The sequence below is a fragment of the Dendronephthya gigantea genome, unplaced genomic scaffold, assembly GCF_004324835.1.
Source record: "Dendronephthya gigantea isolate DGI-Jeju-01 unplaced genomic scaffold, DenGig_1.0 000000F, whole genome shotgun sequence".
Lineage (NCBI taxonomy): Eukaryota > Metazoa > Cnidaria > Anthozoa > Malacalcyonacea > Nephtheidae > Dendronephthya > Dendronephthya gigantea.
The window spans coordinates 6,129,343-6,151,668 of record NW_021163010.1 but is presented as its reverse complement, the minus strand read 5'-3'; the positions used below and the strand labels follow the sequence as shown (position 1 = coordinate 6,151,668).

The following is a 22,326-nucleotide window of genomic DNA, read 5'->3' as shown; positions in this document are numbered from 1 at the left end:
CAAAGAATCTGTGAGAAAATAGATACGTTAAAAAATAACTTTAAAAACCAAAAACTCTTAAAGCTAAAAAAACAACTTTAGTTATTGTTTCTTATGAACCTAGATATTAACGAGTGTTCGCTGACGATTGATAATTGTGATCGAAACTCAAACTGTACCAACACTTATGGATCCTTCTTCTGCACTTGTAACGGTGGATACACTGGAAATGGAATTAGGTGCACAGGTAATGTTTGAAGTGGATGAAAACGCCTACCTATTGCACCTAATGTAACGTGTTATTAGAAGTAGGGGCAATTACAGCGACAGAATTGCGATCACATGTTTTTACAAGCTTTATGTAACCCTACAATCATTATCCAGCAACAAGAGGTCAACTTCATCTACGGTTTCTTATGAATTTAGATATCGACGAGTGTTCACTATCAATTGACAATTGTGATCTAAACTCAAACTGTACCAACACTCATGGATCGTTCTTCTGCACATGTAACAGTGGATATTCTGGAAATGGAATCATGTGCACAGGTAATGTTTAACTGGTCGACTGACCCTACTTAGCAAAAAGTAACAAAGATCACTCATATACCATCTCCATCTAGCATTCAACTAGGAAAATAACAGCGCGAAATGTGAAGTCATAGCCTAAAAGTAGAACATAACGCAATATCCATTTTCTATTTAGTAGAGTTTCGTTAGGTTGTATAAAAAACTAGCAAAATAAAAAAATAGTTGTATTTTATAGTTTATACTTAATAATTTTACACAAAAATTTTCCTAATAACTCTTGTATTTTCTTTCTCATGCCTTGCTCTAGATATCAATGAGTGCTCACTTTCGATTGACAATTGTGATCGAAACTCAAACTGTACCAACACTGATGGATCCTTCTTCTGCACTTGTAACAGTGGATATACTGGAAATGGAGTTAGATGCACAGGTAATGTTTGAAGTGGAAGATTACTAAGAACGAAACCCTTTAAAAATCCAGATTTACATGAATTTAACATTATGCATTAGCACTATGCCTGGGCAAATTATTTTTTTGATGTCTCGCTCTAGACGTTGACGAGTGTTCACTATCGATCGACAATTGTGATCGAAACTCAAATTGTACTAACACTGATGGATCCTTCTTCTGCACTTGCAACAGTGGATACACTGGAAATGGGGTTAGATGCACAGGTAATGTTTGAGGTGGAGGACTTCTAAGAACGAAATCCTTTAAAAATCCAGATTGACATGAATTTAACATTATGCATTAGCACTATGCCGGGGCAATAAGAGTGTCGCCGGTTGTGATTAATCTTATATAATTCTATACCAAATTAGCAAGATTATACGTAACCTTATGGAAAACAAATCACAAAACTTTATAAACTAATGCAGATTAGAACGTTACGTAAATATTCTCTAAGAGTACAAAATATATTATAATTTCTCTTGATTTTAGACCTCAATGAGTGTTCACTATCGATTGACAATTGTGATCGAAACTCAAATTGTACCAACACTGTTGGATCCTTCTTCTGCACTTGTAACAGTGGATATACTGGAAATGGAATTATATGCACAGGTAGTATTTCAAATCTAGCATTATATGACGCTTCACAAATAAAATAGGGTGACGTTACCAGAACCTTTGGAACGAACGTCTCATGCATAGCATAAATACGTATATATAACCTTCTTAAACGAAGATATCCCAGAAGTTACAAGAATGATTTTTTCTGTTGCCTCCCCCTAGACGTTGACGAGTGTTCACTATCGATTGATAATTGTGATCGAAACTCAAACTGTACCAACACTGATGGATCCTTCTTCTGCACTTGTAACATTGGGTACACTGGAATTGGAATTAGGTGCACAGGTATAAAGTTTGAGTGAAAGACTGAGCCTATACTAATTAATCAGGAAGCCCTTTGCCGGAAAGTCCATATTAACATAAATTTGGCATTCTGGGCCAAAATAATTATTATGTCGCCATCAAATTTTTGCTTGGGAAGGTTTTGTAACCATCTATGAAAAACAAATCACAAAACTTTAAACTAGTAGAAATTACAATTTTACGCAAAAAAATTCTCCAAGAGTACGAAAAAAAATTCACTTATTTCACTTGATTTCAGACATTGATGAATGTTCACAAAAGATAGACAATTGCGATCAAAACTCAAACTGTACCAACACTGATGGATCCTTCTTCTGCACTTGTAACAGTGGATATAATGGAAGTGGAATTATATGCGCAGGTTAATATTTGAAGTGGAAAACTGAGCTTTTATAACATATAATGATAGCGTCTCAAGTAAGGTTTTGCCGTTACATAATGATGACGCAACTCCAATTCTATTTCGTGCCTTATATAGATATCAACGAATGTTCACTATTAACTGACAATTGTGATCGAAACTCAAACTGTACCAACACTAATGGATCCTTCTTCTGCACTTGTGAGAGTGGATACACTGGAGATGGAATTATCTGCAGGGGTAATGTTTTGAATGGAAACGACGCAATAAAATTCCAATGTATATTTCCTGAATCACAATATGTAGACATGTTCTTTTCAGGCATATAAGCTAGCGACCAGTATAAAATGCCGAAAATTAATTTTAACCTTTTTCTTATGAACCTAGACATCAACGAGTGTTCACTATCGACTGATAATTGTGATCGAAACTCAAACTGTACCAACACTGATGGGTCCTTCTTCTGCACTTGTAACAGTGGATACACTGGAAATGGAACCATGTGCAAAGGTATAATGATTTTAGTTAAGACTGAGCCATGCACAGAGACGTTGGAAGCACGATAATTAGGGGGGGGGGGAATATTCATATATTCATTTAAACCAACTGTAAAGACAATCGGTTTACGCTGTACAAAGAAAAAGTAAAGATTATACATATCTTATAACATACTATAAATAAACACGTTCTTTCCAAGCAAGATACCAAGAACTAACTTTTTAAATACAAAGAATAAATTTCAACTATTTTCTTATGAATCTAGACATCAATGAGTGTTCACTATCGATTGACAATTGTGATCAAAACTCAAACTGTACAAACACTGTTGGATCCTTCTTTTGCACTTGTAACAGCGGATATACAGGAAATGGAATTAGGTGCACAGGTAATGTTTGAACTGTTGATGATACGCCTACTAAGTACTAAATACTAAACTTAATGTCACGTGAATTTAGTATTTAGGGAAATTACAACGTTTTTAGCGAGCGTTATGTAATCTGTATATACAATCATTATTAAGCGTCATACCAAACTGTTGCTTCTCATGGATCTAGATATCAATGAGTGTTCACTATCGATTGATAATTGTGATCGAAACTCAAACTGTACCAACACTAATGGATCCTTCTTCTGCACTTGTAAAAGTGGATACACTGGAAATGGAGTTAGATGCACAGGTATTTTTTAGGTGGTAGAAAATCATCCGGCGCAGTCATGAACGGCTACAAAAAAATCTCAAAAATCTCATTTCATGCAATAAGTATGGTCTTTTACAGAACAAACATATCTAGGAATTCCAAAAACTAATTACAGTTTTTTTTCTTGTGAGTCTTAGACATCAATAAGTGTTCTTTGTCTACTGTCAAACAAAGGTGTGCTTAGAAACACCACCTTTTTTAGCACAAAAAGTGTGCTGCAAAAAGAGAGGATACGCCTTTGAAACAAAGATGTGCTAATTTAGCACACCTCTCAAATTTAGCACACCTTGCTTGACATATATTATAAGATACCACATATTCTTTTCAGGTATAAGAGAACATTAAAACCACCAAATTAAATTGCAGCCTTTTTCTCATGAGTCTAGACATCAATGAGTGTTCACTAACGATTGACAATTGTGACCTAAACTCAAACTGTACCAACACTGATGGATCCTTCTTCTGCACTTGTAAGAGCGGATTTACTGGAAATGGAATCACGTGTACAGGTGCGTTTTAGTGATGGCCTACGCGAAATAGTTAAAAAAACCCTGATATAACGTGGGTTGGTATTCAGGGTTATGGCAGCATCAAATGTGAGGTAGCTAATATTTTTCAATTGAAGACAAGAAATATTGACCTGTGTAATACGAACAATTATCGACGCTTCGGTTTTATTGATTTATTCACCTCAGTTCACTTTGGTAGATCACCTAGCATCTGCCTCGACAATTCTCGGACCATATTACGCTCAACCTCACGGCTCAATCAATAGCTTTTTAATTTCTTTTCGCAAAAATAATTCGTGAAATTTAGATAATTTAACTATACACCTATTTTTCATGCCGGGATCTAGACGTTGATGAGTGTTCACTATCGACTGACAATTGTGATCGAAACTCAAACTGTACCAACACTAATGGATCCTTCTTCTGCACTTGTAACAGTGGATATGCTGGAAATGGGATCAACTGCACAGGTATATGTTTTAAATGGAAGAGAGAACAAAAGCTTAATATAATGCATGAGTAATATTTTGTTTGAGTCTGCACGAAATATCAATTGTGCCTATTTTTTTGTGTCTAGACATCAACGAGTGTTCACTATCGACTGACAATTGTGATCGAAACTCAAACTGTACCAACACTAATGGATCCTTCTTCTGTACTTGTAACATTGGATATGCTGGAAATGGGATCAACTGCACAGGTAATGTTTTAAATGTAGAACTAATTCTGCTGAAATAACAGAAATAACAGCTTCGAAATATGGCGACCAGATAACATTAATCATGTTATCAGATAACACTAACCATGCAGTTGCTATATTTAGGCGCTTTTTGTGAGGCAATACAACAAAGTTCCTAAAATAAGAAGTAGCAGCTATTTCCGTTTTACGCAAAAAAATCCTTAGAGTCTGCTAAATGAATTCTAATTATAATTAGAAACTATATACTTTTATATATTTATTTCCCGTTCATGTAGACATTAACGAGTGCTCACAATCGATTGACAATTGTGATCGAAACGCAAACTGTACCAACACTGATGGATCCTTCTTTTGCACTTGCAACAGTGGATACACTGGAAATGGAATCATATGCACAGGTATCATGCTCAAAACTAGTAGAAATCCCTGATATAACTGTATTATTTGGAGTGATGCACGGCATCGTCGAAACCACATCGTCGTGTTACTCCAAGCGACACAATTCTATTCTATAGCAGTATAACCACGCAACCCTAAACAATAGTTGTAATTGCAATACGTAGACAAGAATAATCCTTAATATTGGAGAAAATCAATTTCATAAATTTTTTCATGGATCTAGACATTGACGAGTGTTCACTATCGATTGATAATTGTGATCGAAACTCAAACTGTACCAACACTGATGGATCCTTCTTTTGCACTTGCAACAGTGGATACACTGGAAATGGAATTAGCTGCACAGGTACTCAAAATCACCATTTCATGCAATGATTGGGTACATATAATGGATATATTTGACTTCTTCGACAAAAAAATGTTTTAGAAATTTTAAAAAAATAACTTTAGCTCTTTTCTAACGAGCCAGATATCAATGAGTGTTCGCTATCAACCGACAATTGTGATCGAAATTCAAACTGTATCAACACTGATGGATCCTTCTTCTGCACTTGTAACAGTGGATATACTGGAAATGGAGTTAGGTGCACAGGTAATCAAAATCACCATTTCATGCAATGAATGGGTACATATAATGGATATATTTAACTTCTTCGACAAAATATGTTTTAGAAATTTTAAAAAAATAACTTTAGCTCTTTTCTAATGAGCCAGATATCAATGAGTGTTCACTATCAACCGACAATTGTGATCGCAACTCAAACTGTACAAACACTGATGGATCCTTCTTTTGCACTTGTAACAGTGGATATACTGGAAATGGAGTTAGGTGCACAGGTACTCAAAATCACCATTTCCTGCTGTGAGTGGATACATAACTGTTTTGACAAAAATGTTCTAGAAATCCCAAAAAAATAACTTTAGCTCTTTTCTATTGAGACAGATATCAATGAGTGTTCGCTATCAACCGACAATTGTGATCGAAATTCAAACTGTACCAACACTGATGGATCCTTCTTCTGCACTTGTAACAGTGGATATACTGGAAATGGAGTTAGGTGCACAGGTAATCAAAATCACCATTTCATGCAATGATTGGGTACATATAATCTTCTTCGACAAAAATGTTCTAGAAATCCCCAAAAAATAACTTTAGCTTTTTTCTAATGAGCTAGATATCAATGAGTGTTCACTATCAACCGACAATTGTGATCGAAACTCAAACTGTACCAACACTGATGGATCCTTCTTCTGCACTTGTAACAGTGGATACACAGGAGATGGAACTATGTGCACAGGTAATGTTTAAAGGGGATCGAAAGCTATGCCTTCTGGATAGAAAACCCTCAGGATGTAACGCGAAGTTAGTGCATGTTTGGCGTGAGCTTAGCCCCGAAAGTGAGCTTATATTCTTTCCATTGAGCGTTATGTTACGCTATCATTTTTAAAAAGAAAACTTTAGTAGAATTCGAAAAATCAATTGCAGCTATTTTTTTATGAGTCTAGACATGGACGAATGTTCACTATCAATTGACAATTGTGATCGAAACTCAAACTGTGCCAACACTAATGGATCCTTCTTCTGCACTTGTAACATTGGATATACTGGAAACGGAATCATGTGTACAGGTAAGGTTTTAAGTGATAGAAAAATGGAAAGATGTTCTAAGTAAAGAACACGTCAATGTAATCACACAACGCTATGTATACGACGCTATGTATGCCAACTTCAGTCTTCACGGTATCCCTACCCAATTTAATATAGGCGCATGTCGTAACCCAATTCAAAAGAACAACGGAAACATGGAATTTGTAGATAGATTATTAGATAGTTTAAAGTATATTTCCCCAACTTTCCGAAGAACTGAAAGCATGCATGTGTTTTTTCATGAGTCTAGACATCCAAGAGTGTTCACTGTCGATTGACAACTGTGATCAAAACTCAAATTGTACCAACACTGATGGATCCTTCTTCTGCTCTTGTAACAGTGGATATGCTGGAAATGGAATTCGGTGCAAAGGTATGGTTTTAGGCAGAGGATTGAGCCCACTCAGTAAAAGTCGTTGGTATAATATATTAGTACTTAGGGAGCGTCTAATACGTAATGCTATACAAAGAACAATTAAAGATTATATCCCATAACATACATTCTGACATGCAATAAGTACGCATGTTGTTTTAAGAAGGAACTATCCTCAGTTTTAAACGGTAAAAATCAATTAGACCTTTTTTCTCGGGTGTAGATATTGACGAATGTTCACTATCCATTGATAATTGTGATCGAAACTCAAACTGCACCAACACTGATGGATCCTTCTTCTGCACTTGCAAGAGTGGATATACTGGAAATGGAATTAGGTGCACAGGTATGATTTTCCACTCAGTAAAGTCGTTCGTATAATATATATTAGCACTTACAGAGCGTCTAATTACGTAACGCTATACAAAGAACAATTAAAGATTATATCAACAAGTAGACATGTTCTTTTCAAGCAAGAATTCTTTCAAATGCAAAAAGTAAATTTCACTATTTCAGCTATTTTATTATGAACCTAGACATCAACGAGTGTTCATTATCGATTGATAATTGTGATCGAAACTCAAACTGTACCAACACAGATGGATCCTTCTTCTGCAGTTGTAACAGTGGATATACTGGAGATGGCATTAGGTGCACAGGTGTGGTTTTTTAACTTCGATGATTGAGCCCATCCCCATGGATTCAGTAAAAATTGTTCGTATAACATATTAGTATACTCATGCAGTGAGCGGCTAATCACGCAATGCTATACAAAGGATAATTAAAGTTAATATCTCATAACATACAATAGGTATAGACATGTTGTTTTAGGGAGGAATCATTTATTAATTACAGCTTTTTTCTCATGCATGAGTCTAGATATTAACGAGTGTTCACAATCGATTGACAATTGTGATCGAAACTCAAACTGTACAAACACTGATGGATCCTTCTTCTGCACTTGTAAAAGTGGATATACTGGAAATGGAATTAGGTGCATAGGTATGGTTTTAAGTGGAGAATCGAGCTTACTGAGTAGAAACCTTAATATAACATCTGACTGGTATTGTAGGAAATGATTGCATCGCATTTAAAAATATTAACGTTATGCAACACAGCCAACACTACGTAATTTTTAATCAGGAAACATAAGAGATCCTGTATAAGTTAGCCGAATATACAGTATCCAAGCACAAATTTGCAAATACATTACAAATATTTACCGTAAAATATATTTCAACTATTTGCTTATATGAACCTAGACATCAATGAGTGCTCACTATCCATTGACAATAATTGTCATAGAAACTCAGACTGTACCAACACTGATGGATCCTTCTTCTGCACTTGTAACAGTGGATATACTGGAAATGGAATTAGGTGCACAGGTATGGTTTTAAGTGGAGGATAGGGCCCACTCAGTAAAAGTCGTTTGTATAATATATTAGTACTCAGAGAGCGTCTAATTAAGTAACGCTATATAAAAAATAAGATTATATCCCATAAAATACAATAAGTAAACATGTTGCTTTAAGGAGGAATTATCTTTTTAAACAGTAAAAATTAATTACAGCTTTTTTCTCATGAGTCTAGACATTGACGAGTGTTTACTATCGATTGACAATTGTGATCGAAACTCAAACTGTACCAACACTGATGGGTCCTTCTTCTGCACTTGTAACAGTGGATATGCTGGAAATGGAATTAGGTGCAAAGGTATCGTTTTAAGTGGAGGTTTGAGCCCACTCAGTAAAAGTCGTTTCACTTGTTTGTATAATATAATAGTATTCAGAGAGCGTCTAATTTCGTAACGCTATATAAAAAACAATTATAAGATTATATCCCATAACATACAATAAGTAAACATGTTGCTTTAAGGATGAATTATCTTTTTAAACAGTAAAAATTAATTACAGCTTTTTTCTCATGCCGAGTCTAGACATTGACGAGTGTTTACTATCGATTGACAATTGTGATCGAAACTCAAACTGTACCAACACTGATGGATCCTTCTTCTGCACATGTAACAGTGGATACACTGGAAATGGAATCATGTGCACAGGTAATTTTTCAAATAAAAAGTTGAGTCTCTAAGCAAAAATCCTCATACAACGCACAATAAGAATTCAGAGAAATGACAGCGTCGAAAGTAAGGCAACGCATTTTGTAAGCTTATACAGAAAAATGTCAAAAATAATAAGTAGTGTATATATGTTTCCATTTTACACAAAAAACTCTTCAGAGTCCGACAGATTAATTTTAATTATTTACTTCCCATCCGTCTAGACATCAATGAGTGTTCTACATCGACTGACAATTGTGATTTAAACTCAAACTGTACCAACACTAATGGATCCTTCCTCTGCACTTGTAAGAGTGGATACACTGGAAATGGAATTAGGTGCACAGGTATGGTTTTAAGAGGAGGATCGAGCTCACTCAGTAAAAATCGTTCGTATAATATATTATTAGTACGTAAAGATCGGCGTAATTGTGTGAGGCTATACAAAGCAAATTTATAGATTATATCTCATAATATGTAGTAAGTAGACATGTTGTTTTAAGAAACAATTATATTATAGATATCAACGAATGTTGGCAATCCATTGACAATTGTGATCGAAACTCAGAATGTACAAACACTGATGGATCTTTCTTCTGTACTTGTAACAGTGGATATACTGGAAATGGGGTTATATGCAAAGGTATAATGTTTTTAGTAGAACACTGAGCCAACTCAATAGAAAACCTTGATATAGCATTTTATTGGTATTGTGAGAATTTATAGCATCGCAATTAAGGCCGTTAATGTTATTAATTGAAAGCTAAGCTTAAGTAAAGAGAAGCAGCGAACATGTGTCCATGCAGTCTTATTAAAAAAATATAATGATTCTTTCGCATGATTAATTGATTAATCTTTTAAAATACAGAATTTATGTGTGTATAGAAAAAGTATCTCTTCATGATAAAACAACCAAGCAATGAGTACGGACCCAGACGATTCGCAGTGACGAAAATCGGTCCTACAGTGCCTAAGTGTTTGACCAAATGACAGTAAAAAAGGAAGCTACCATGAAATAATTTTCATACCAGTTCTCAATAGAGGCAGAAGATAATTTTTATGAATTGAGATCAGAATCTAGGAGTGTACAGAAGAAGTTTATATAGATGTTTGCAACACTGTTGTTTGTATTTTATCAGACAAAGACGAATGTGACCAAGGTACTCATAACTGTCACTTGAATGCAAATTGCACCAATATTAATGGATCATTCGAGTGCTCCTGCAACAGTGGCTACAGTGGAAATGGGACAGTGTGCCAAGGTGAATGAATGGTTTTTACTTGCATGATCACTGCGATGAAATGAAAGAAACATTTTCAAGAAATGTGAAATGAGAAATTCTTTAAGCATTAAAAAGATTTGATCCCGTCAATATACTGTCAAATCTGTGTTCATACCTCGAATTTTTTTCAGTTGGTTCCATTTTACTTGTTAAATAACTACAAACTTGGTTAAAACAACAAGGGGCACAGCTATAGAACGATTTTTCAAACACTGATAAAAATTTCTGAAATAATAGTTTCGAGAGAAATTGAAATAGACATGCAGTTGATGGTGCATGCAAATTAAGAGGGGTAATTGTAAACAAGGTGTCTGAATAGAAACTGTGAACAGAAATTAACAGACATTTACGCAGGAAATATTGAGTTAAATATTGAGGATAAAGAGCAGTTATTTACGTATACCGCCTTTCCAATGATAACTTTATCCCCACAAATTGCAGTCTCAGGCCATCTGGCTTGAATGCAATCACTGCAATTACACCATATACATACAACTGATTAACTTCTTCTCTCTTTTAATATCTTCTATATGCAGACAAAAACGAATGTATTTCAGATGCTCATAACTGTCACCCGGATGCAAACTGCACCAACACTAACGGCTCATTCGAGTGCGCCTGCAACAGCGGGTATAGTGGGAATGGAACAGAGTGCCAAGGTAGAAACATTTTTAATCGATGCAATAAAAGGGATAGGAATTCTTCCATCTTCCATCAAAAGATCGATCAAGTTGAAATTCGTGAAATGAAAATTAAATTAAGGAGAATCACAGGGGAGCGTTTTTTTAACAAAATTGCACCTTCACAAAAGAGCTCAGTAGTGTCAATACAGTAATGACTAAATTTAATGGACGCGAGTTATTATTGGTATTTTTGTAGATACTGACGAGTGTACAAAAGAGCCATGTGATGAGAATGCAGAGTGTTTGAACACTGTTGGTACATTCTATTGTAAATGCAAAAAAGGCTATACTGGAGATGGGAAAAGCTGTGAAGGTGAATATGTACACTGTTAATTCAAAAGAGTCATTTTGACTCCTTCAAAGGAGTCGTTTTCTTGACCCCAGGACGACTCCTTGAAGAGAGTCATTTTGACTCATTTTGGGTTGACACCTGTAAAGAGTCATTTTAACCCTTTAACTAGAGTCAAATTAACTCCTCAAAAGTGTCGTTTTAAAAGAGTCATTTTGATTTTTGACTCTACTTTGGCATCAATTTTACTCTTATTTGGAGTCATTTCGACTCCTTTTTGTCATCGATTTTACTCTTATTTGGGGTCATTACGACTATTCTGTGGCATCAATATTACTCTTATTTGGAGTCATTCGACTCTTCTTTAGCATCGATTTTACTCTTATTTGGGGTCATTACGGCTCCTTTTTGGCATCGATTTTTCTCTTATTTGGAGTCATTTCAACTCTTCCTTGGCATCAATGTACTCTTATTTCGGGTCATTTGAACTCTTCTTTAGCATCGTTTTTGCTCTTATTTGGAGTCATTTCCACTCCTTTTTGACATCGATTTTACTCTTATTTGAGGTCATTACGACTATTCTGTGGCATCAATTTTACTATAGTACTGTACACCAATATTAGTTTCATGAAGCTTGCATATAATACAAAAGCAGAGTTTGAGTAAACGATGTTTAATAATGTATATGCAGTGAGTATTACAGCATACCATACATGCATTCCGCAAATATGTTGCTTTGAAGAGAAATTATATATAATAAATATCTATATATAAGCATGCAGGCTTTAAAATATCGGCCAACAGGCCATCTGTCAAATGTCCGGTGTCTTTAAAAAATGGGTTGGATATACATTTTTAAAATTAAAATATGGTAAATGGCCATATGTTAGCAGCAATTAATTAAGTAATGGTTTAAAATCGAAGTTTCAAACGATTAAAACAGTAGAAAACTTCAGAGACAAAGAAAAAGCCTCAAATGTTATTTTATTCTGTAATTACAGTCGACGGCTAAACGTTTTATACTTCATAGACATAGTGTGTATTTTTTATAGCAAAATTCAAATTACACTTTCAAAAACACTTTTTGAAGTTATAGCAAAGGTGTAATAGCCTTTCACAGGTTTATCCGTTTGCATAAAAAGCTGAAAATTAAACAAATAAACGGCATACAAAGCTGAAAATTATACAAATACAGCTCATCCTTACTGCGAAGCAAATACGAAAGAAACAAAGTAAACACGCACCCTTTGAAAACAACAATAAGCTTGCAGATTATGAGTTATTTCTCTTACACGGCTTTCGGTCTTGATTGTATCCCTGTTCATCTTTGGTATCTGTCATGCTTCACATATCTTGTTTCTTCCCGTTTTACTTTGCACAAAGTTTATGAAACGCTTTTACAAAAAGGTTTACGAAATGACAGTTAAATTGCTGACGTTCTCGTTGAAATTCAAACTTTCTGTCTTAGCCAATCAGAACGTTTGTTGATTATTTGTCATTTTTGATATCAGCATATACTTATCAATGAGTCAGAACTATTAAAATGGATTTATGTATAATATATTTTTATGTGTGCATATCCTGTCCAGCTGACATTTTCCAGAAATTTAAAACCTATATACATGCAGTGTAATATATTTTTTTATATTTATTTTATTTTATAAATTGCCATGTTAAAAAGTTAGAATGAACTACACATAAACTACAAATGAACTACACACATGCAATGGCTGGAATCACCACACAGAGATATGTCTCCAATAACGGGGTTCCACAACTAACTTACAAATAGACAGTTATAAGACTTTCTCGATACATGAAGAAACGATAACAACTAATATCAAGTGTGTTTGTGTCAAAAAATTGAGTATTTTTTTAATGTGTTGATGGTTATTTGCTTCAAATACAAAGGATTGGAATACATATAACATGCCTAATGACTTCAAATTTAATATTTTAAATGCAAATTATTTGTTTTGTATATAAGTGGCTGTTATAAAAGCCAGAATGACTCTAAGAAAGAGTTCAACCACTCTTACAAAGAATCATATGGCTCCAAGAACGAGTCACATGACTCCATGTGAACTCTACTTAAGAGTCTATTGACTCTTGCGAAGAGTCTGTGACCGTCAAAAGAACTAAACGAGTCCTCCAAATTGTCATTTAACCAATGTCGGAGTTAAAAGACTTAGAGTCGAAACGACACATTAGAGGAGTAAAAATGACATTTTGAATAAAGGTGTTGAAATGACTCGCCCTGGTCAAAACGACTCTTTTGAATTTACAGTGTATACAAATTAGATAAATCACATGCACTCGGATCATCCTGTTTAAGTGTCTCAGTTTTCGCGATGGTCCATGTACCTAAATTACCAACGACAGGATAATGATATACGATTTGGCCAAATAACTGTATCTATACTTTAAGATTAGGAATAGTATACTGTATAAAAATCAATGGACTCTATCGATGTGCTTCTAGATATTGATGAGTGTAATAAGGAAGAGGTGTGCGGTGAAAATTCAGGGTGTGTGAACACTGCTGGCTCATCTTATTGTAAGTGCAACGAGGGCTATGAAGGAGACGGAAATAGCTGTGAAGGTAAGAACAATTTCCGCGGTTAAGTGAATCATATCGCGATCGACAATCAAGCGCTATCTAAAAACATTGAAGGATTTGTAATTGTTCTACGGCCAGGTAAAGGTAGTTTTTATACAATTATTCCTGTTGGTGAAGTCATTAGAATTGACCAGGTGTATATATATATATATATATATATATATATATATATATATATATATATATATATATATATATATATATATACAGGGTGAGTAAAAAAAACTGACACCTTTGAAATTCAAATTAGCTGCAATGTGTCTGTAATAGGCTGTAATGAGACAGAGGTTGCCTAAAATATTTTATGGGTATACAAAGCATATCAAATAAGTGAACCCATTAATTAAGTAGAACATAAAGTTTGTTCCCTTTGGGAGTTAAAATGCATCCTAAGCTCTGTAATAAAAAAGAACGTGGAATTAGTTCAATTGGTTTAAACACTTTTGCATTAATTAACCACGTCTTGTTGATTGTGCACAATGGGAATTGGCAAATTCCAGCCATAAGTTCGCGGCTAATTTGAATTTCATACGAAATTTGCGATCATACGGAATTTCGACTGTGTGTGTGAACAACATTTCATATAAATACTTTTATTTTATTGCATTCTCCAGAAATAACAGATCCTGAAACGGCAGCTTCAGAAGGTAAGAGAGAGTCTCTTGTCTAACAGAGATATTAATTTCTGTGAAATGATTGTGCGTCAACCAAACATTGACACTGTTCATTTTTAGGACAAGAAAATCAGAAAGATAAATTTCTTATTATTGGCATCGCTGGCGGCGTGGGTGTTTTGATAATAATAGGATTAGTGTTTTTATTCCTAAGACGACGCCGGAGTGAAAGGTCTCAGTGCACTTATGATAGGAAACAATCGTATATGAACGAGATGTATTCACTTGAGTATACCGACAGCGGTAACCCCAGGTCACCTGAAGATGAATTGGACACGAGTGAAGAACGTCGTGAGTCGTTGAGTAGCGATAAATTCAATGATGATACTAAGTTTTAAAGACATTCAGCCGAGTTTACAGCGCGTGGGATTTATATACACTCGTCGGCAGGCAGGTAGAGACATACGTAACTTAAAAAATAATAATTGTTGATAATTTAATACCATAAATCCTCCCGGATCATAGTTCACCTTAGGGCGCTTTCCTTTATACGGAAAAAACGGCCAGAGTGGTCTTGTAGAATGTTTCAAGAACTCTGCATTCAAGTATATCGTTATTTACATCTGCCTAGCATAGGAAATACAGTTTTATCGCTATATTCTTAACGAAATACTCTATTTCAATTTAAAATATGACCGGCTTGACCATTTTGGCCGCTTAATGGAAAGCGCACTAAGTGAAAAGGATATTCTGTTAACAAGGGGGAATTTCGTTTTATGCCAATCAGCGAATTTGTTTACTTTTTTAATAATCAATCAGAATGCAAAAATTTTGTCTACTTCCGGTAATGTACATTATTTATCCTTTTACATGAAGATACGTTCCAATATAACCAGGGAGCAGCGTGGCAGCGTCTTCAAACAACTTCCCATCAAATGTGGTATAACCACTCCCTAAAATAGACAAAACACTTCTCGAGGTTTCGACCTGAGCTAGGGCCTTCGTCAGGAGAGTCATACTAACTTTATTGGCGAAGGCCCTCAGGTCGAAACGTCGAGAAGTGTTTTGTCTATTTTATGCAGTTGTTATACCACATTTGATGCTAAGTTATTTTACATGAAGTATTAAATATTTAGGCATTCTGATTGGCTTTCCCTGAAAATGTGATCAAATGTGCCGATTAGTTCCACGAAATTAGTTAGACGAAATTCCACCCGCCTGTTGATTAATAATACTTTATTTTATTTTTTTTCTTGCGGTCCGAATTCATACTTTAGCGTTTCCTGCAATCTGATTGGCTACGCAAGCGGTCCGTATGAGGCCGTACGGACCGCTCGTATACGGACCGCGCGAGATTTAGAAGCTTAAGCAGGCACGCATGGGGGACGGGTAATTAAAAAAAATAAATCTATTATTTACCAGTTTAGTCGGTCTGTATAGGGAAATATTTCCCTCGGTCTCAAAAACGTCCCTCGGCCTTCGGCCTCGGGCTGTTTTTGAGACTTTGGTAAATAACATATATATGTTATCATTTCCAATTTAAGTTTGTTTAATTAGCTAATTATGTATTTTATAATATTATCAAATTGGCAAATTAATGTGAATTGCAAAAAATTAATTAATTAATTTAAAAAATTAATGCAAATTAATTAACATAGATTCATGTGTAGGTCATACTTCATTGAGCTCCCAGCACCCACTGGAAGACGCGAAGTTCTGAAAACGCCGGAAAAACATCCAACAGAATTTTCTTGTTTTCAGTTTACAAAACTAAACTCCACTGCACTCAGGCATTTGTCTAACACGGCAGAAATTGGTGTTTATGAAGTTTCAAGCCTAAAATCCGATCACTGGTTCACATTGTGCATTGCTGTATCGCTATCCGAAAGAGAAAACCATTGAAGAACTTTAAAAAGTTCGGGTTTTTCTTCCGAATACGCACTATGCAATCTTTTGACAGCTCATCATACACATCTGACAGCCTGTGAAATTTCCATTAATGGCCATTTTGAGGCTTAAAGTATACACAAGGTTATTAATTCAGATGATTCGTTTTTGCCGTGTGCAAGCTTCAAATCTTTTGTGCAAGACATATTTTGTATAGTATCTATGAATCTTTTTTCTCACCAAGTACTAGTTTGAAGCCTATAAGTATTGAGAATTGCGGCTAAGTATTTTTCAATTTTACCAATTTCCGCGGTGTCCATTTGTCTGGGGGTGACTCCCTTTCTTCTGAAAGCCGTGGTTTTTACTGTCATTTAACATAATATTTGGAAATACACCACCAATTAAGTTATGCTTCCAGCTGCGCGACTGACTGCAGGCTCTTCAGTGTATTTAAATTTTAAACTTAGCAGTAAAACTTTTTTTATTTTAGAACTTTAGCTAACAAACTGTTCATCAATAATTTTAAAATTTAGCAATGCATTTATTAAATTTTTGCCGCATATTTGGCTCAATATTTTTTTACATATATAGAGCTGGCTAGTCAGCAGCAATTTCCCAACTCTCGAGTGCAAATTGAGCATTTCTGAGCAAACTTCTGAGCATTTCTGCTCAATGAGGCGGATGATTCATCGTGCACCTCCTACGGGCTATATATAGCAACCACACGCAGGGTCCATGAAAGAAACCCAAAATAATATTTAATTGATTGCTTTTAATTTAGTTTGTTTCGTCTGGCATGAAGACTATATATAAGATGGTTAATGTTATGACAGCAATGACAAATTGGCATGTCCTCGTCGGATGAGCTGAATTGCATGTATAGGAAGTTTTGAGGGAACCCTGTGGCTATAAAGCCCTGCTTACACTACACTCAATTTATTGGCACAGCACGGCTAATAGGAGTACCCGTGCCCAATATTATTAGTGCTAAAGCCCCGTTTACACTACACTCAATTTATTAGTACGGCACGGTGAAGATCGGTACTCGTACCAAATTTTATCAGTGTTCAGGCTACCAAAACAAAGGCCGGGCACGGATGAAATTGGCACGGGTATCCATTTTAACCGTGCCGTGCCAATAAATTGACTGTAGTGTAAACGGGACTTAAGGCTACCGGGTACCCATTTTAGTCGTGCCGTGCCAATAAATCGAGTGTAGTTTACCCGAGCTTATAGGCAGTAGCAATGCCTTAGATAAAAGCACTTTCTCCCTCTGTTATCTGGTAATAATGACGGCTGCATGTCGCTGTATGCAAATGTGTATATTTGCATTAACCCATCTATACATGCACAATGCAGAACCTTCAACGGTTAAAATTATATGCCTTCGTAGGGCGTTATCATAAATCCTAAAATTGTCGAGGTTACTATTATACGGCGTCGGCCACGATTCGAAACATTTCGATCTTTGATATCTTCACATTGTATATATTTCTACAAGCAGCGATTGAAACTGCATGACTATTTCACGTTTACATTAATATATATACATAAACAGTAAGTAATGTTTTAATTTTAGCTATTTAAATTTTAATGCACAAAACGGTGACATTTTATAAAGGAAATGAAAATCTTGATCGAGTAACTATATATATACGTCTTCATTAATTATAAATAATCGCATCGCCGTGGCCAATATATTGCAATATACATAATTATATTGTTCCCTCTATATAGTCAACGAGCTTTGCGTCTCCAGTACAGCGCAAGAAATGTTTTACGATAGTTGGTTAAACGCTTAAAATATATTAAAGGGTTCACGGCAAAAGTGCTATAGAACAGCGCAAGTGAAAAACGAAACGATATATCAATAGCCGATCGATATCCCAAACTCTTGATTCCCTTGATTTCCTTCTCCTTTACCAACTTCTTTACTATTTTGTAAGTAGTTATGAGAGGGATCACGCCAATCACAGCAATGCATGCCACCAAAGCTATGGTATTCATGAACCGTCTTTCCCGTGATGCTCGAATTGCTTGTGTACGGTTCGATCTGACGTCTGGATTGTGCGACTCTAAATTTCGCGACTGGATTCGCAACGATCGAGTTGTCATTACATACAACAATCCTGCCAAGATGGTGAATGTCAATCCCGTGTAAATATGTGCAGAATTGACTTCAAATAATACAACTTTTTCGGGTAAAAATAATTCTCTAATATTATACAAAGGTAGCATCCAAAGGGGTATTATCCAAAGACCAATTCTTTTACCCTTTGTTAAGGATTTATGTCTGAATGGACAAGTCACTATCAGAAAGCGATCGACTGCGATTGCAAAAATTGACATGATCGATACAGCCCCCATTGAGCGCCAAATAAAGAAGAAGACCCAATGTAACTCTTGTGTCACGAATAGACCACAGCAACATATTACTAGGTCAGAGAATGCTAGGTTTGCTACGAGATACGTTGCAGAATTCCTGAAACACTTCAAAGGATCTTTGACAAAAGCAATCCAATGTAGTACATGAGATACGATGCCGAATAAACAGATAAAATACAGATGCAGCTTCCTGTACTCGAGTTCGAAAGTCATTTTCGCCGTTTTTTCCTGCTCCGTTTCCAAGGTTTGATAAGATGAACATGCAAGTTGTCCAAGAGAAAGGTTTACATGCAACAGCGAGACGAGTTATGATTATCAGAGATAAATTATGAAATATCGTACGACTCCACAGTCCCCTATCATCTTTTGTAAACAAATTTGCTTCATCAATTCATCAAGTATAGATTGACATTCAAAGACAAAATTAAATACAAGATTGATAACACCTTTAGCTATTATATATAGCGCAATAAAAGGCGGACAACTGCTCATTACGATTTTTCATTACTATTATTACTATTATTATTATTACTATTATTGGTTTTTAAAATGAGTTAAACTAGGAAAAAATGCTTAGTGATAGCGACTGTTGAGGTGCCGTGATAATTTTTTTATTTCAAAATGTAAAGTTCCGAAAGAACCCGAACCGAAAGAATCGTTTCGTCTTAATTTTTTTGTGTATTCCTGGCGGATGATAGGTCACACTTGATGACATGTATACTCATCATGCTGTTCAAGAGCCATTTTCATAGGGATTTGGGCTTGGGAGCTGCAGCCCTTTTTGACGTCAGTGTTCCCCACCTATCCACTACGGTTCGGTTTTAAGGGGTGATCGATGTGTATAAAGGTCACATCGCAACAAAAATTGTGCAAACGCCTTACCTCGAACCATAAACAAGAATAGTATAAGCTTTACTTTGTGGTGTTCAGAAGTCGGATTGTGTAAACTAAGTTCTAATTACAAAAAAACATGATTTGTCGCATAGCCTATATATATGTGCTTTCAAAAGCAAGCGCCTGCGATTTTGCTGTCTTAAATTTGACGTAGTTACTTAAGCCTGGGTCACACCTGTCTTAAGAATCGGGGATTCCTTTTGTTTGAATTCACTGCGGAGATCCCTGATTCTTAGGACCCAATGTGAACCAGGCTTTATCAATCTTATCTCAGTCTTCTTTATCCAAAGCCGAGTAATAGGATGCAGCGATTCACCTGACATCTTGCCTAAGGCTTTCTGATAGTGATGGCTGTTATATCTACAGGTATATATATTTAAAGGCAACAATTTATATATCCGCTACGGGTGAACTTTTTATGTTGAGCGTGAACGACTAACATTGGACCGAGTTTGTTCGCCTTTTATCGGCTAACTTTTGTCGGATATTGCACTATTATTTTCGGCGGAACTTTCTTATAATTCATACTTGTCTACTTTATAATTTTAGAACGAAACTTCTGAAGAAAAGCTTGAATTTTGAAGAGATGCATGACCACGTTAAGGTTCGTTAGCCCGACTTTTGCATTTTACAAAACTCTCTGTGCGCCTGCAATAAGTGTGCGAATTTTTTGAGCGTTCATATGCTTTGATATAAAACTTTTACCCCGGTTTAATAAGGCAAGATTTTCGGAGCAATTATAGAATACCTGGCCAACTCTACCCTTAACAGTGCATACCATATATATAAAAAGGCCTACTTTGTTTTACGTTACTGAATGCATGAATTGGACTTTCATGTACAGCCGGACAAGAATAAACACTATTTTTAAAGAACAGGGCAGTTCTGTTAGTTCTGTACACTAAAATTGATCCCTCTAACAGATCTTAAACATTTAATGCACTATTATATAGCCTGGAATTCTATAAATGTACCAGATTTTCTGACTATCTTTGTAAATCAATGGTTTCTAAAACGTTGACCTATATGCTATGCCTATGGCTACGACACTAATATATGAAACGTGTAGGCATGTATAGCAAGGCCACGGATTGCATGGACCCGGCGTTATTTAACTCTGAGTTTCCTAGTTTTTAATATCAAATAAACCAAAATATATTACAACGTTGTATGTGCATGTTACGAAAGGGAAATCAGGCAGTCTGTTTTATCATTTCAAAAATATACGCGTTATATTAGGCTTTTTCTATCAAATAAGAAATAATCAAAAAAAACATAACAAAAGTCAGTGCCAGAAGTAGGAAAGTAGGATGTTCGCCCATATGCATTACTAGCTTCAAGTCTACATCTTCCACTCTCTAATACACCCTACACTATTTCAGTTGGACAAGTGGAAAACTAATGCGTAAGCACTTTAGAAGTCAATATTGTGAACATACTCGAATCTTTTCGGTTTCGTCTTGTGGTAGACGATATTTCGAAAAACTTAGATTCGATACTATTTAATAACTTAACAGTTAACAACAGCTCGGCAGCTGGTATAGACACTTTTCAAGTCTCGACTGTTGAAAACGTTAATGAATCTTAATCTGACATCTATCTTTACCGTGAATATCGTTAGAAATATTGGTATATATTGGTGGAAAAACTAATCAATATTGCATCGAAAATCGAAATCGATATTGCCTGCCACTATTGCACTATCGGTGTTTGCGTTGGGTTTCCTCGGAGTCCAGTTAATTAACCGCCCGCACGCAAGGTTATATTGCTGACGCGCTTGCGGGTATACACCCGCATTTTGGCATTTGTAAGTAGTTGTTGACAAATGAACAATCATCAAATCATGCTCATGGAGAGCAAAGAGTTTTATTGAAGGATTTGTGGATCGAATATTTTGCTCTTTTCACATCTCGTCGAGTAATGATAATCTCAAATATAATTGTGGCTCTTTGTTTGCTCACAGTGATAAATGTGAAGCCGATCAAGTCATCTAATTCAACAAAATGTCACAGGCTTTGTGTTTGCCCTAATTTGACGATCGTAGATTGTTCGAATAAAAGTTTAACTTCGGTGCCTGATGATCTGCCAGTCAGTGTGAAAATATTGTAAGTACTGCTTTATGTTTCCTACTTATTCTATCCAAATTATTCTACAAAGACAGATGTTCACGCTCCTTGCTAGTACTTCGTGTGATATATGGCTTTCTTATACCCTCTTGCAAGTGTCAAACTCAAAGTGTATTTATACTCTCATTCGTATTGCTTATTCGTTTACGCGCTTCTGTGTTTGCTCAGCCATGCGAAAGCCGTAATTTCGTCTAATGGTATTACAGTGAAGTCTAGATTAATACGGTTAATGCAGTTGATTTTACCTAAATTGCCCAATTTTATAGTACATGGCACGAACATATGTATGCGTGGCTACATATGCCATTATTGTCCATATCTGTTTACAATATTTTGCCCCGACAGTTGGCCGGTACATTCAATTCTTCGTCTTTGGCGGACTAGATTATTCTGTTTATTCATTGAC

General features: G+C 35.6%; 2 protein-coding genes across 10 annotated transcripts in view; both read left to right on the top strand.

The window, feature by feature from the left end:
• LOC114516430 (fibrillin-1-like) overlaps positions 1-20,393 on the top strand; it is a 26,461-nt gene extending 6,068 nt beyond the window's left edge. The window contains exons 8-44 of one of the 6 annotated variants that reach the window (XR_003686307.1): positions 104-226; positions 406-528; positions 818-940; positions 1,063-1,185; positions 1,454-1,576; positions 1,748-1,870; positions 2,127-2,249; positions 2,367-2,489; positions 2,637-2,759; positions 3,013-3,135; positions 3,305-3,427; positions 3,835-3,957; positions 4,305-4,427; positions 4,535-4,657; positions 4,933-5,055; positions 5,280-5,402; positions 5,526-5,648; positions 5,771-5,893; positions 6,000-6,122; positions 6,232-6,354; positions 6,563-6,685; positions 6,955-7,077; positions 7,301-7,423; positions 7,614-7,736; positions 7,957-8,079; positions 8,340-8,465; positions 8,671-8,793; positions 9,017-9,139; positions 9,364-9,486; positions 9,660-9,782; positions 10,279-10,401; positions 10,959-11,081; positions 11,302-11,418; positions 13,877-13,996; positions 14,629-14,661; positions 14,749-15,082; positions 20,344-20,393. Coding sequence is in view for 5 of the 6 variants with exons in the window: in XM_028535944.1 (XP_028391745.1) it covers positions 104-226; positions 406-528; positions 818-940; positions 1,063-1,185; positions 1,454-1,576; positions 1,748-1,870; positions 2,127-2,249; positions 2,367-2,489; positions 2,637-2,759; positions 3,013-3,135; positions 3,305-3,427; positions 3,835-3,957; positions 4,305-4,427; positions 4,535-4,657; positions 4,933-5,055; positions 5,280-5,402; positions 5,526-5,648; positions 5,771-5,893; positions 6,000-6,122; positions 6,232-6,354; positions 6,563-6,685; positions 6,955-7,077; positions 7,301-7,423; positions 7,614-7,736; positions 7,957-8,079; positions 8,340-8,465; positions 8,671-8,793; positions 9,017-9,139; positions 9,364-9,486; positions 9,660-9,782; positions 10,279-10,401; positions 10,959-11,081; positions 11,302-11,418; positions 13,877-13,996; positions 14,629-14,661; positions 14,749-15,026 (4,487 nt within the window). In the remaining variant the exon portion in view is untranslated. Of the gene's footprint in view, positions 1-103; positions 227-405; positions 529-817; positions 941-1,062; positions 1,186-1,453; positions 1,577-1,747; positions 1,871-2,126; positions 2,250-2,366; positions 2,490-2,636; positions 2,760-3,012; positions 3,136-3,304; positions 3,428-3,834; positions 3,958-4,304; positions 4,428-4,534; positions 4,658-4,932; positions 5,056-5,279; positions 5,403-5,525; positions 5,649-5,770; positions 5,894-5,999; positions 6,123-6,231; positions 6,355-6,562; positions 6,686-6,954; positions 7,078-7,300; positions 7,424-7,613; positions 7,737-7,956; positions 8,080-8,339; positions 8,466-8,670; positions 8,794-9,016; positions 9,140-9,363; positions 9,487-9,659; positions 9,783-10,278; positions 10,402-10,958; positions 11,082-11,301; positions 11,419-13,876; positions 13,997-14,628; positions 14,662-14,748; positions 15,546-20,343 lie in introns of those variants that run through there. The other 5 variants (XM_028535944.1, XM_028536061.1, XM_028536135.1 and 2 more) reach the window with 5 other exon arrangements.
• LOC114516793 (adhesion G protein-coupled receptor L4-like) overlaps positions 20,344-22,326 on the top strand; it is an 18,399-nt gene continuing 16,416 nt past the window's right edge. For 3 of the 4 annotated variants that reach the window (XM_028536482.1, XM_028536562.1, XM_028536411.1), the window contains exon 1: positions 21,615-21,899. In XM_028536482.1, coding sequence (XP_028392283.1) covers positions 21,715-21,899 — 185 coding nt within the window. In that variant the 5' untranslated portion in view covers positions 21,615-21,714. Of the gene's footprint in view, positions 20,399-21,614; positions 21,900-22,326 lie in introns of those variants that run through there. The other variant, XM_028536637.1, reaches the window with a different exon arrangement.